This window comes from Cervus canadensis, chromosome 2 (genome assembly GCF_019320065.1).
Source record: "Cervus canadensis isolate Bull #8, Minnesota chromosome 2, ASM1932006v1, whole genome shotgun sequence".
In the NCBI taxonomy this organism is placed as follows: domain Eukaryota; kingdom Metazoa; phylum Chordata; class Mammalia; order Artiodactyla; family Cervidae; genus Cervus; species Cervus canadensis.
Genome location: NC_057387.1, coordinates 75,648,661 through 75,663,396, shown reverse-complemented (window position 1 = coordinate 75,663,396; position 14,736 = coordinate 75,648,661). Strand labels below are relative to the sequence as shown.

At 41.5% G+C, this 14,736-nt stretch overlaps 1 protein-coding gene across 1 annotated transcript; it reads left to right on the top strand.

Annotated features, from left to right (window-relative positions):
- Positions 1–323: 323 nt before the first annotated feature.
- On the top strand, positions 324–11,189 carry LOC122436865 (leptin receptor gene-related protein). Its single transcript, XM_043461062.1, has 4 exons — positions 324–448; positions 5,360–5,435; positions 6,478–6,664; positions 9,454–11,189. The coding sequence occupies exons 1-4, from the start codon at positions 433–435 to the stop codon at positions 9,568–9,570; spliced, it is 396 nt and encodes a 131-aa protein (XP_043316997.1). The 5' UTR covers positions 324–432; the 3' UTR covers positions 9,571–11,189.
- Positions 11,190–14,736: the final 3,547 nt, after the last annotated feature.

The window sequence follows — 14,736 nt, the reverse complement described above, 5'->3', positions numbered from 1 at the left end:
GGGATTATGCAGAAGCTCAGGACCTAAGGGAGCAACGTCGCCGCTATCCTGAGAAAGCGGGTTTGCTGTGCACTCCCATCAGCGTGACGGGTGGGTAGGTGCGGGGATCTCCTTGGCTGGGCGGGAGGAGAAGCGGGCCGGTCCGGGAGGCTTCTGAGTGGCGGGGACAGGGGCGTGGCTCTGAGTGTGGGGGGCAGAGACGAACAGGGGCGTGGCTCTATGTTGCGGGGGCGGGGCCCGGCAGGGGCGTGGCCCTGAGTGGCTAGGGCGGGGTCTTGAGTGGCTAGGCCCGGGGAGATCCGAACCGTCAGGGGCGGGGCTTTGCGAGGCGGGGCGGGCTCGCCAGCCTAGGTACGGCCCTGGGCCGGGCCTCGGGCGGGGCTGGGGCCGTGGCAGGAAGCCGGAAGCAGCCGCGGCCCCAGCTCGGGAGACATGGCTGGCGTTAAAGGTACATCCTAGGTTCCTAGCTCGCTGGTCCTGCGGTGGGGTCGCCGCCTTGACTCTGGGCTAATCCTGGAGCTGCGCCTTCAGCGCGTGGGCTGGAAACGGCCTCCCCAGACGTGCTACCGTTCCCTCCTTTCCCGGTGGGAAGGAGTTCGCCTGCTCTCTTCGCTCCTTGGGGTGCGGGTGGAGGCGTGTTTGGGGGAACCTCAACCTTTTTCTGCAAGGCTACTAGTCTTCACTCTTTAGCCAGGCGTGTCTGGGTCGCTGCAGGCGAAGCCCTCTCCGGGAGCATTCCTTCCCTGGGAATCACCGGCTAGCCCGGGTGGGGCTCACCTTCCGGATTGCTTCCTAGTTCCTCGGGAAGCAGTTCCCACCCCCTCCTCTGCCTAGGTTTAAACTGGGCTTTCACTTCCCGTCATGTTCACCCTAATGCCTCTCCCCGCTTTTCCTGCCACTTTGCCGAGTTTCCCACTTTTTCCAGACAAGCCATTGTCCCCAGTGTTTTCGGCATTAGAACACTTACCATCTGTCGTGTAACAATTGGGCAGAGTTGGCTACAGGCGGGTGTCAGCGAAAAGCACCCTGAAATGCTGTATTTTGTCTTCATTGTAGAGAGTAGATTAGGTGGGATTTTACCGTTACTTTCATCAGTGTTTATTCATTTATGGACAGACAGGAAGGTGGTGTTTGTATAGTACTTTAAAAATGCAAATGTAGTTTATTTCCAGTATCGTCTTAATTTCAGGTGTACAACACAACTATTCAGACACACGTACATGTATTCTCTTCCCTTATAGTTTATTACAAAATATTGAATAGAGATCCCTATGCTATACAGTAGGTCTTTGTGCAGTGGGGCTTCCTTGGTGGCTCAGCCGGTAAACTGTCTGCCTGCAATCTGTGAGACCTGGGTTCGATCCCTGGGTCGGGAAGATCCTCTGGAGAAGGAAATGCAAACCCACTCCAGTACTCTTGTCTGGAAAATTCCATGGATGGAGAAGCCTGGTAGGCTACAGTCCATGGGATCGCACAGAGTCGGACACGTCTGAGCAACTTCACTTCGTGCAGTGTTTTTGCATGGGACAATTGATTTAAAAAAGGTGGGGGATACCAAGAACACCACTTCCCTCATCTGTGCACCTTCAGAGTGAAGGGGAACGCCAAGCAGTGGGAGAGATTGGAAGGCTTCCTGTTGGTTTGGTAGGACCCACCCCATTAGATGTCTAATCTTTTGAATAGTGTAGGATAACTTGTTTCCGTGTTGGAGCTCCTGTCCTTGAAATTTGTACACAAAGATCTTCCCTCCTTAGTTAATCAACATATGCTATAAACATGCATACGGGTATATTTGTACACATGCATGTGTTTGCTATGAAATTTATCTGAGTGTGTAAACTGTTAGCAGACATATTTTAAAATAATTTCTGGAGGACTTTTATATTCAGCATTAATTTAGTAAACATGATTTACTTGGATAGTGTCCATTTTGTAATATTCCATTTGAGGCCAGTGCAGAAAACCAATAATAAGTAGCACCACTGCGCTGTGTTTAGTCGTGTCTGGAAACTATCAAATAATAATGTTTATGTGTGAATGTGTTAGAAATTGCATTGTAGTAAAAAAAGAAGATAGGTTATGAAATGGAAAAGGACGAAGGAAGCTTTTTGCAGATAATTTAACTTAAAGAAGGACTGCTGTGTGCCTGAGGCTTGGCATAAAAGGTTAAATGAGCAGTTATTGTGTGACAGGGCTGGAACTAATTGTGCTACTGTTTAAATGTCTAAGGTGTGCTCAGATACAGTGTGAGGACAAAGATGGTATTGCAAGCTGACTATATCCCCCAAATAAATACATTCAAGTTCCAACTCCCCAGTGTGTGTGAATTTGACCTTATTTGGAAATAGGGCCTTTGCAGATATAATCAAGTTAGGATGATATGGGATTAGTTGGACTCTAACCCAATGACTAGTGTCCTTGTAAGAAAAGGGAGGTTTAGACATGGATACATATAGGAAGAACACCATAGGAGGACAGAGGCAGAACTTGGAATGACGCAACTGTGAGCTAGAGAGCAGCAAAGATGGCAGTCAGCTGCCAATAGTTAAGAAGAGGCAAGGAAGGAGTCTTCCCTTAGAGTTTTCAGAGGGAGCAGATGTCTTTTCTAGATATGAGAGAGTAAATTTCTGTTCTTCTAAGCCACCCAGTTTGTGATACATTTTTAATAGCAGGCCTAGGAAACTAATACAGATGGCATTACCGAACCCTGCTCCAGGAAGGAAGAGGACCAGTTTCCCAAAAGAGGCATTCCTTGCTCTGAATCTAAAAGGATCAATAAGACTTCACTGGGCAAAGGACTGGGGTGAGGGCAGAGTTTATTCTAATGGAGAGAACATGTGACAGGGGGCAGAGGTGCGCCTCCAGTGCTAGAACAGCTCATAGGCTGTGAAAGCAACTGAAGGGGTGACGCCAGCTTTGATTATCTGAGAGGTCACTGTCTGCTGTGTGGAGGATAGATGGGAAGAGTCATGAGGTGAAGGCAGGCCTGAGATGATAAGGGTCTGCACACAGATGATAAGTAGTTGAGGGCATCAGAGAAGAGGTGATTGTCTTAGTCCTTTAAGGCTGCTAGGGCAAAAATACCATAAGCTCGGTGGCTTAAATAACATTTGTTTCTTAATTTGAGAGGCTGAGATCTCCACAATCAAGGTGCCAGCAGATTTGTTGTCTGGTGAAGACTTGCTTCCTGGTTCCGAGATAGGTATCTTTTCGCTGTGTCCCCACACAACAGAAGGGGTTAGGAAGCTCTGTGGAGTCCCTTTATAAGGGTCCTAATCCTCTCATGACCTAATCACCTCCTACCACCATCGCACTGGATGTTAAAATTTAATATATGAATTTGGGGGGTGGGGACATAATCACTTAGTCTTTTGCAGTAGGTTTGAGTGAGGTCTGGGAGATTGAGTCACCCTGACTTACTGATTTTCTAGAAAATGGAGTGTAGGGATTGTATTGGTCTTTCAGGATAGAACCTTGGAAAGGAAGAAGTGTGTGTTTGGGAGGAGAAGGGGAGACGTTTCAGTTTTACACATGTTGAAGTTGAGTTCTATGTTGACTACCTAGAGAAGTCCAGATTGGAGTTGGAAGTGCAGGCCGAGTTCTTAGGAGTTACTTCAAACTGCAGCATTTGATGTAGCTGGGTCCTTGTGGTACCAGGAAGCTTTGTGTTGAATGCAGTGTCCCAGCAAGAGTGGGGAGTGATTAGAGAGATGAATTTGGATTTCTGGTTAGCTCCAAGTTTAAGAGATGGCTGAGGATGCAATTCCTAAAAAAGAAAAAGGAGGTTAAGAGCATCCATTGGAGATATAGTTGTGAACTTTGAGTGATTGGTGTCCCAGAACAGAAGGAAGAGGTCTATGAATGGTCTCTGAATGGTCTCCTGTAGGACAGAGTGGTGCAGGTGGTTAGGCACAGGCAGGGAACAGAACCAATGAGGAAAAGATCATCTGTAGTGAAACAATATGGGAAAGTTACTTTTGTCATTTTCCCCCCCCAAAAGTGACATGTACTAAATGGAAAAATATATAAAACTGACAGTCCTTCCTTGTCCTCTAACATCTGTATACTCCCGGATGTTTTTAAAAATCACCTAGGAATTTTAAAAATTCCTATAAAAGTCTCCACAGATTGCCTCTTTTTCTTTTTTTTTCCAGATTGCCTCTTAAAGTAAAAGGAAGCAATCAAAATGTTAGTTGGTTTACCTAATGACTAATTTTGAGTATTATGGATTTTTTCCAGAGGAGTATTCGGATAACTAAGTATCCTCTGCTTGTGATTGCTACCTTTACTGAAGACCGTTGCTGAAATGAGCAGATACTTACATCAGTATTTGCTTACTGAGCACCTGCTGTTGCCAGTCACTTATAGATTATCTCATTTGAGTCCCATAAACTCCTTAATAAGTTGGCCTCATTATTCCCATTTTACAGCTGAATAATCCCGTTTAAGGAGGTTCAGCTTCTACCATAGTCACACAACCAGTCAGTGACAGAGTTACCAACATGAACCCATGTTGGTGACCCAGAGCAGTGCAAGATTTTTTAAACAACTCTGTTATTCTCTCACTCAGCAGTGAACAAAGCAAACACATTTCTACCTCCTCAAAGGTTAGTGTCCCAACAGATGCAGGGAATCGATATTCAGGGGATACTAGTTGGGAAGCATTTTCTATGAAGACACGAAAGTGATCTTCAAATACTTGAAGCCCTGTGGTATGGGGAGGCACAATGATCAAACAGTGTATATTACAGGGTATATATATATATATATATATATATATATATATATACCTGTATATTACAGGGAGGTAGTTTGGGGTACAGTTTAAGGATAGAGGGTTTTCAGCATCTGATAACTGTCAAAATGAAATAATCTGCCTCAGGAGATAGTGGGTTTCCCTTCACTGGTATTGTATCAACTGGCTGGCTGGCCTCTTAGAATGGGTGTTAGGGAATTCATACATTAGACAGGGGCTGAGTACTGCAAAGGCCTGAGCTCTTTCTCCACCTAAAGATTTAAGAGTAACAGACATAGGCTGTCATTTGCTAGTCAATGTAACATCAACCAGTGAAATAAGTAAATCTCTTTCAATGAAATAAGCATTTTTTTTTGTTAAAAACTTTAAAATTGAGGTATAATTCACGTATCAAAAATTAGCCTTTTTAAAGTGTAAAATTCTTCACACTCTAAAAATTCTTAAAGTGGTTTTTAATATATACACAAGGTTGTACAACCATTACTACTTTCTAATTCCAGGACATTTCATCCATCCCAGAAGAATCCTTCTCCATTCCTCTCCCCCCTCCCCCAGTCCCTGATAACCATTGGAACCTATAACTCTTGATTTTATTTTTCACAGCTCTTGTGGCATTATCTTTCAGTGGGGCTATTGGGCTGACTTTTCTGATGCTGGGATGTGCCTTAGAGGATTATGGGTAAGTTATTTCAGAAAGAACTATTCTTTTTATGTCTTTGTCACTATTAGTATGGGTGTTAGAGAGTTTGATCAATTTAGCACCAAGCTCTAATGAATGAATTAATAAAGCCCAAGTTACAAACCCAGTCACTTAGTTAGTTGTATTTGTGCAGAGAAAAGCTCTTTTCAAAATTGATGTGTTCATTTAATGAGAATTTATTGAAGACTTCCTCTGGACCAGCTAGGGATATAAGAATGATGAGATGCAGTCCTGTCCTCAGGGAGCTTTCAGTTCTAGTTATGAGTGAGAGACAGGCAGACAGTCCAGTCAGGAGAGATGTTACAAAGTACAGTGAGAGCTTCGAGAAAGGGAACCTGAGTTAAAAGTCAGGGAGGGCTGCATAGAAGAGGTTGTCCTTAACCTGAGACTTTGTGGATAAATAAGTTTATCAGGTCGATGAGTCAGGAGAGGGCATTCCAGGCAGGAGTATTTGAGAAATAGAAAAGCTAATGTGGCTACAGATGAAGCGAATGAGGGAAGATGGCACGGAATGAATGGAAGAAGTTGGCCAGATCATGTGAGGCTTTGTAGGCCAGGGCAAGGAATCTTGAGTTTTACTCCAAGAAATTGAAAGGTTTCCAACCTGCGCACACTCAGATAATTTCTATTGAATGAACATGTGCAAGGCACTGTGCTATTTTCTATATGGAAAGCAAAGATGACTAAGTTAGGATTCTGTCCCTAAAGAAACTACAGCTCAGTAATCCAGAAAACCTTAAAGATTTTAGATTTTACATTGTGTCATTGTTTCTTAACACAGTATAAGCTGTCTGCATATTAATGTACTAGTAATTTTTTTTTTTTTTTTGTACTAGTAATTTTTAATCATCACTACTACTCAGCCGTTCCTGGAAAATAATCATCTCATGCACTAATGTTGACGACTGAATAAATGTTGACCTAGACATTTAAAATAATATAAACTTTGAAACAGTAGTGTATCTTTAATTATGATGTAACTAACTTTTCCTTTTGGATTTCTCCTGGGTCCAACCAACAGCGTTTACTGGCCTTTGTTTGTCCTGATTTTCCACGCCATCTCTCCCATCCCCCATTTCATTGCCAAACGAGCAACATATGACTCCGATGCAACAAGTAGTGCCTGTCGGGAACTGGCTTATTTTTTCACTACAGGAATTGTTGTTTCTGCCTTTGGATTTCCTGTTATTCTTGCTCGTGTGTCTGTGGTAAGTCTTGTTGTCTATTGTTTTGCCCAGCTATCGCCGAGGTTACTTCATAGGCCTGTGTCTGGAACCAGAGTTTCATTTCCACTGCTTAGACTTAATACTCAAAGCCAGACATATTTTTAGTTTCTGTATTCCCCTGATTTAGATCTACCTGTCAGTATCTTGCACATACTTTCAGAATGCTTTCTTTGTTCCTCTTGCGACTTTTAGCCAGACCAAGTGATTTCTTGCTTTTTCTGTTGTAAGCTATTTTCTGGAATTATTCTGAAATCCTTGCTTCTTATTATAGGGCAATCCAGAGACTCATGTAGCAATACTTCTCTAGTTCCAAAATAAACATCAAAAGGGGTCCTGGTCACTTAATTCCAGTGTGTGTGTGTGTGTGTGTGTGTGTGTGTGTGTGTGTGTGTCTCCTGGTCACTTAATTCCAGTGTGTGTGTGTGTGTGTGTGTCTCCTGGTCACTTAATTCCAGTGTGTGTGTGTGTGTGTGTGTGTGTGTGTCTCCTGGTCACTTAATTCCTGTGTGTGTGTGTGTGTGTGTGTGTCACTTAATTCCAGTGTGTGTGTGTGTGTGTGTGTGTGTGTGTCACTTAATTCCAGTGTGTGTGTGTGTGTGGGTGGGGGGGGGGGGGTTGTTCCCTACACCCTTAAGGAGCAATTCTTCCACACCAGGTGAGTATCCTACAATTTAGTTCAAGTCTGATTCCATCTGCCTGGAGACAGCAGCAGATTCTACTGTTTCAGGGCTCAGTCCCCCAAGACTACCTCCCTCTTCAGATGCCAATCACAAGTCCAGGTTGTTACTCATGCTTCTGACTGACTGGCTATAAATCAGAGCTTTCCACCGTAAAGATAATCACTCTCATCACTTACGAAGTTTCAAGGATTTTAGAAGCTCTGTGCAGAAAATAAGGACTGATCAAATATATATTTCTTAATATAAATCACAACATCATACCCAATTCTTCTCCTGCAAATAGGATCGTGGACATAATTCTCAACACAATAGTTACATATTGAGGGAAAACTATATAGCCACTGGAAGATACAGTGAGTAATATGACATCTTCATATTGTCAGTGAGAAAATTAATGACTCACTCACTCAATCAATCAATCAATCAAAGAAATGGAAAATTTTATTTGCCCCAACCTGAGGATCATACCCCTGGAGATGACTGTTCCTCCTGTAAGAGATCAAACCACAGTTACATAAGTTTTAGAGACAAATGGTTATATGTCCAGTGACATACTATTGACCATTCACACAATCCAGATTGGCGTGTATAGAGTGATCAGTGGGTCATAGGTCGTCGTGGCCCCTACATCATTAAGAAAGAAGATTCTCTCCTAAGCAGTTATGACCCTTTATGAGATTAGGAAGGAATGTTAAGAAGTAATGTTATCTCCTAAGGAGGTCTGGTTAATACAGATGCACAGTACACAAAGGGGAGGGAGGGGCCTGAACAAGAAGAGAAAATTTTATATTTAATTTTTTCTTGCCATAAAATAGGCACTTTATTTAATCAGTATCCAATATAAAGTTTTTATCTCCAAAATACACAATATGGGTATAATTTATCCAGTTCTTTGACATTCACTGTCTTCCATACTATTTGCTTTTATTTCCCCCAATTACATACTGGTTCAATTTCATGGGACTCTTATTTGGGACATTGAGTATCAGACTCATACAAGGGCTGTTTATTCATACAGTAAACAGAGCATATGCTATTTGTAGGACACTCAGAATAAGAGCCAGATACTGTCTCTGTTCTCAAAAGAGAACAGAAACTAGCCTGATGGGTAAGTATAGTGTAAGGGTACTATATGTGGTCATTAAAATGATCAGAATGCCATAGGAGCACCAAGAAGAGAGAAATTACATCTGGTTATTTGATGTGGCTTCTATGGATAAATACTATTTTGATTAAAGTAGAAAAGACAATCATATGGAATGGTACTCAAATGCAAAAATTAAATGTATGGACTAAAGAGTAGTCCAATATGATGGAGCAAAAAGGGAGTGGTTGAGATTGAGACTAGAAAGGCTGGGGAAGCCTGACTGGGGAAGGTCTGGAATGCCAGGCCAGTCTGAACTCTGTCGAGATAACGGAAGCACAGAAGGTTTTTCAATGTAAGATTGTCATGATCGTATCCCTCTTGTGCCTTAGACTAGTACTTCCTAAATTTTGCTCTAAGGATTTCTATTTTTACCTTTCAAATACTGCATCATGTTTTATGAAAAAATTTTCACTGATGTTCTCTGCTTGTTAAAATATGCCCACTAGAGGGTACTCTCATCCCCAACTGTGCCTCTGGAAAACCATCTGCCACGCTGGAAAGCTCTTTTTAGTTGCATCCAGAGTATTATTTAAAATCTTTTGCCTGGAAAAGAAACAAATCAATCTGTAACTATCCAATTCCTATCTTCATGAAAAAAAGGCAATATATCCAGGACTTCCAGTAACCAATATTGTAATTGGACCCTTTCTAATCTTGCTTTGTGTATTTTACTGAAGGCAGTCATTGTCTCATGAAAACAAGTAGAGAAGTATGTCTAATGGGGAAAATGTTAAGGATGATACCAGACTTAATTAACAAGCGTCACGAAGTGATTAGACTAATTACTGAACTGTTCACTGTCTCCTGCCTATTACATTGTTAAGCCTTTTAGCAGTTTTATTTAGTATTTCATTGGATGTTTCTGACACAGAAAATAATATATTTGCAAAGAGTACAGTATAAAGTAAAGATTTAATCCTCTTTTTAATCCTCTTGTGTTTCAGATCAAATGGGGAGCCTGTGGCCTGGTGCTGGCAGGCAATGCAGTGATTTTCCTTACAATTCAAGGTTTCTTCCTTGTATTTGGAAGAGGAGATGATTTTAGCTGGGAGCAGTGGTAGCCCCAGCTTTATCCTGATAAAATGCATTTAATTTCTTAGGATTCATGCTGTTTGTATATGTGTGCACATGTGGCCTTTTACTATGAAATTTAATACGCTGGTGTTTTATACCTTTGTAATCATGTTCACTTTAAGGAGGACTACAAGGGGAAAAGTTTAGTTTTATTCCCAACCAGTAGACTTCTCCAATTCACTCAAGTTGAGTTATGTTGTTCAGCTGTTCATATAGTCATAGTATGGTGCTGTCAGAAAATACATCAACATACATTTGCCCACTCTGTGCCACTTCTCCACCTGTAGCCCAGGGATGCGTTTGGGTGGGTCTGTAACACTGGGGTTATCTCAGCTCTCCTCAGGACTTCCAGCATATACTTGTGGCCCCGTCTTTGTGTTGCAGACTCTTGCTTCTCAAAGTATGGTCCATAGGCTAGGAGCATCAGCATCTCAAAGTGTGGTCCATAGGAGCTTAACTACAAATGCAGAACCTGTGGCCCCACCTCCAACCCAGCTCACTTTGGTGAGCTCCCAAGTGAATCCTATGCACATGAAAGTCTGAGAAGCATGTTCATGAAGAAATAAGCATTGGTGTCCCCTTGGCTGAACCACTTAGCCTGTGTGGGCATTAGCTGCTTGTAAAAAGCTGTTTCCCTTCTGCTCATGTTGAGGCCTAGTTCAGATTCTCCTTGGTTTGTGCAGTGTCCAAACCCATAATTTATAGCCTGTTCCTCAGGTTTGGGAAGTGTTCTCAGTACCGAACAGCCATGGCCTCACATTGTCTGAAAAGCAAATGCTGTCTTCATGGTGGAGGGGAACAGAGCCCCTGCTGGGAGACAGTGGATGGAGGCTGGACTGGAACTGTCCCCTGCTTCAGCAGGACGGGGAGGAGTGGACAAGTAATACTGTTTAATTTCCATTTATAGTCTGACGTTTCTCCCCAAGTCTTTCCCTGTGCTGTTCCCTACCCACCTTCACCAGTCCCCCTAACCCCCCAAAAACACACACTCCCAGCAGTTCTGATTGGCCCGCACTTCTTTATGGCTCAGCTTCTCCTTTCTACAGAGACATGGAGCCAAGTAAGCAAGCAGAGGGTGAGCGGCTTAATTTTATTTACATGTGATGTACTTATTGTCTTCCATGTCCTATAGGACTTTTAATAACACTTTATGCCAGTTTTAAATGAATCATTGAGAATTAATGTCATCCTAGGTTTTGTAATAACAGCTTTTCTAGCTCAACTTTTTGTCCAAGACCTATCGAGAAAAGGAATTATTGCAACTAGAACCACTTGATTAGACTATAAGCAATGATTTTAAAGCATTATTAATGTGTGATAACTGACCTACATTCAGAACACTGAGACCTTGATGTTTGTAACCCCTTTGTATTCTGGAATGATGCTGGGATCAGAAAAATGATACCTAAAATGATAATGTGCAGTGATATTTAGCCTTGTATGTGATTTTATGTTTTCAATGTACTGTGTACTTATAGAATTGTTAAAGTTGTTATTTCCAATATTTATACTAGAAAAATTGTATAGATACTTTATGATTTTAACCAGCATTTTTAATAACACTTGCACTTACTGTATTGTAATAAACTTCACTTTTAACACAAAAGTTTAACTAAAAGTCTTTATTCTGATGTTGATTTTCATAAATGGTAACCAAAAAATGAAAATTTCTTGGTGTTCTGAAATGTGCAGTTTTAAGCAATAATCTGTCCTGCATTAGGATAATAGCAATAAGTTGTAAGGTACCATTTTGGGTGTGTAGTTGGCTTGTAATAGCTTTTCTTTTCCTAAGATGGAGATACTGTTAATACTACATTTTGCAAAAGTTCCTTTGTTGCTTATACACTTTTTAAATAATCAGTGTAGCTTAATATGTAGTCTTCAAGCATTGCTTCTTGATTATATTTCCAGGATGATATAAAGTCCTTCGATGTAGAGTATTTATAGTTATTCCCTACTAATGGAATGGTTTCTTGAAGTGATAGGTTATTGGATTTGCTAAGTGTCTGAAACAGAGGCATTTATTCTGCAACACCTAAGTGTCATTTAAGTAATAAATATCAGTATTATTTAAGAAATAAATGTCAGTAAGAAGTATTGCTTGATATGAATGTATAGTACAAAAGTTTCATCTTGGTAAACCAAATCTTTGGCACTTTTTTCATCCTTATAAAAAGTTCATTTTCCCCCCTTTATATATTACAATATGTTTTGGAAATTCAAAGCACATTAATTATATTCCAAAACTGAGAATGCACATAAAGAATTGCCCAGAAGTGAGTAGTCTTATGAAGAAATTTTCTATCATGTTCCAAACAACTGGCTTACATTTTGAAATGCTTTTCCCACAGAAACATTATTAGGAATGCCAAACCCTAACATAGCTGACCTTTAATACTCAAGGTACCTGCCTGAGTTTTGGGTCTTGGCAGTGGGGTCGTGTTGATCTCGAGTGGCCTTGGTCTGCAGCAGCCTGAAGCAGGGCTTTGGTTCCTGGCCAGAGACTGAGGTCAGGTTGTGGAGGTTGAGAACACAGAATCCTAGTCTCAGTGCTCAGTGACAAGGCCTTGGCCCTTTGGCTTTTAGAAAAACAATTCCCACAAAGATAGAAAGTAGTGAAACAAAGTGTTTATTAGGAAGGAAAAAGTCCAGTATGTGTGAATAGACACACAGGTGGGCACAGAGGGTCATGCCCTCGTGGTGGTTTGAATCAATGGGGCACTTCTGCCAGTTTTCCTGTGGCCAATCCTTTTGATTTGTCTGGTTCTTTAGTCCATGTTTGATATGTGTCAGGGTCCTCCCATGTGTGTGCGCTCATCTCTTAGTCGAGATGGATTCTAGTGAAGAGGCATCATCACTTACTATGAGGTGATGCCCCTTCCCTTTTTGACCTCCAAGGAGTCTTTCTGTGCATGTGTAGTCAGGGAGGTGTCCTTCGCTTCAAGAGTGAGAAGTATGTGGTCTTTTTATTTCTTGTCTGGGCAGGGCCCAGCCTGCTTCATCATCCTGCTTTTATGGAGCTTCTGCTATTATGGAGTTTCTGTCCACAGGGGAGAGATTGTTCAGTTTGGGGCCCATATATCTCCTGCTTCAGTGTGAGCAGTTTGAGGGAAAGGAAGTGTGAATTTCCACTTCCTTTCCTAAGAACAAGGTCTTTCTCACTTTGATTTTTGCAGCCTTCTCCATCCCCTAATTCCCTTGGGGTCCATTAAACCTGTGATGTTTGCTGGCCTTGTCTCCTGGCTCAGAGGCATCCTCCTAGTCAGCCCTATATCCCAAGGTTCTTCATATTCCAAAGTCTACTTATACCGTTCTACGCCTACCAATCAGTTTTCTTAGTAGTGCTGATACCTTGGGATGTGTAAGGAGAAAGTAGCCTGCTCATGCTCTTCCCTAGAAAGAATGAAGGATGGTGATTATTTTCCCGACTTCTGGAACACATCCATGCCTGCCCAGTGCAGTTACTACATAAGGCTGCAACTGCATTGTTTCAAGGGCGTGTCTTGGAACCCATTCGCAGAGATGGTAATGTTTCAAAGTAAAGTGAAGAAAGTACTCCAGCAGTTTATAGAAGGATGGAATATTTTGAGCCACCCCATCACACATCATCCCTTCCTCAGGGTGAGTTCTCAGTTGGCCCACACTTCATAGTTGTTTCTTTTCCTCCACTTAGGAACCCACAGATTTTCCTTATGGTCCCGTGGAAATCTGCCTCTGGGGTATCTTCTTGATGAAGACTCTTCTAGAGGTTGAAAAGTTTCCATGAAGTTAATAGCTTTAGGCTCTCAGAAATGCTTGGGAGATGCCACGAAAATGTGTCTTTTCAAAGTTTGCAAAATTCAGATTTTGCACCATAATTTACCCAAAATATTTATGAGGATTTTAGCATTTTCCAAGTATTGTAATTAACTGACAACTGGGAAATCATTATTTCTGTAGATGAATATACGTTGTGTGTTTAAATGTTCTTTTTGGCATTCTGCCTCATGAAGTACCTTATTTGCAAAAGTCCCAGTGTATGATGACTCATGCGTTGCAGTCTGCTTTCATGTAGCCACGATCTTGGAGTAGAGTACTGACACGTGACCCCAAACTTGATGTGAAAAATCCCCAAGACTGCTTTAGAATGCAGGTACATACATATGATGAGGATGAGTCTGTTTCTCTCTTTTTTTCTTTCCTCCAGCAGGGTTGCCAGAGGATGATTTCCTTGAAAATAAACCTTGTCATTTACAGTTGAACAAAGACTTGTATGTACATTATTAAACTAAAATTCTTATATTGTATTACTACTGTGGGATGCATTATATTTGGACAGGAGACCAGCAGATTTCTTTTCCAAGTGTTTTTGTTTGGGTAATCTTAATCAAATTTGGAGTTTTGAGCCTATATTTATTATAGTTCCTATATTTATTCAGGAATGTGTGTAACTGGGAGAACTCCAGTTCCTAGTTAAAGCTTTGCTAACACTCCAGGGCTGGAGCTGGGTGTGTGGGGCATGGTTAATCAAGAATTTGCTGTATTGAAAAAGAGAGAAAAAGTCAATGCTTGAAAATAGTGCTGTATGTATTCTAAAGAGTTGTTTTGTGCACTACAGAAAAGAATGCCCACATTTTAAAAAATTTAAATTATTTATTTATTTTACTTTATAACATTGTATTGGTTTTGCCATACATTGACTTGAATCTGCCATGGGTGTACATGTATTCCCCCTCCTGAACACCCTTCCCAACTCCCTCCCCATCCCATCCCTCTGGGTCATCCCAGGTGCACCAGCCCTGCGTATCCTGTATCATGCATCAAACCTGGACTGGCAATTCGTGTCACATATGATAATTTACATGTTTCAATGCCATTCTCCCATATCATCCCGCCCTCGCCTTCTCCCACAGAGTCCAAAAGACTTCAATACATCTGTGTCTCTCTTGCTGTCTCGCATACAGGGTTATCGTTACCATCTTTCTAAATTCCATATATATGTGTTAGTATACTGTATTGGTGTTTTTCTTTCTGGCTTACTTCACTCTGTATAATAGGCTCCAGTTTCTTCCACCTCATTAGAACTGATTCAAATGTATTCTTTTTAATGGCTGACTAATATTCCGTTGTGTATATGTACCACAGCTTTCTTATCCATTCGTCTGCTGATGGGC

What these genes read in the sequence shown, in the direction of transcription:
- LOC122436865 (XM_043461062.1), top strand. An exon ending in TGTGCCTTAGAGGATTATGG is followed by an intron (nt 5,436 to 6,477) that starts GTAAGTTATTTC and finishes TCCAACCAACAG; the next exon opens with CGTTTACTGGCCTTTGTTTG. An exon ending in TTCTTGCTCGTGTGTCTGTG is followed by an intron (nt 6,665 to 9,453) that starts GTAAGTCTTGTT and finishes CTTGTGTTTCAG; the next exon opens with ATCAAATGGGGAGCCTGTGG.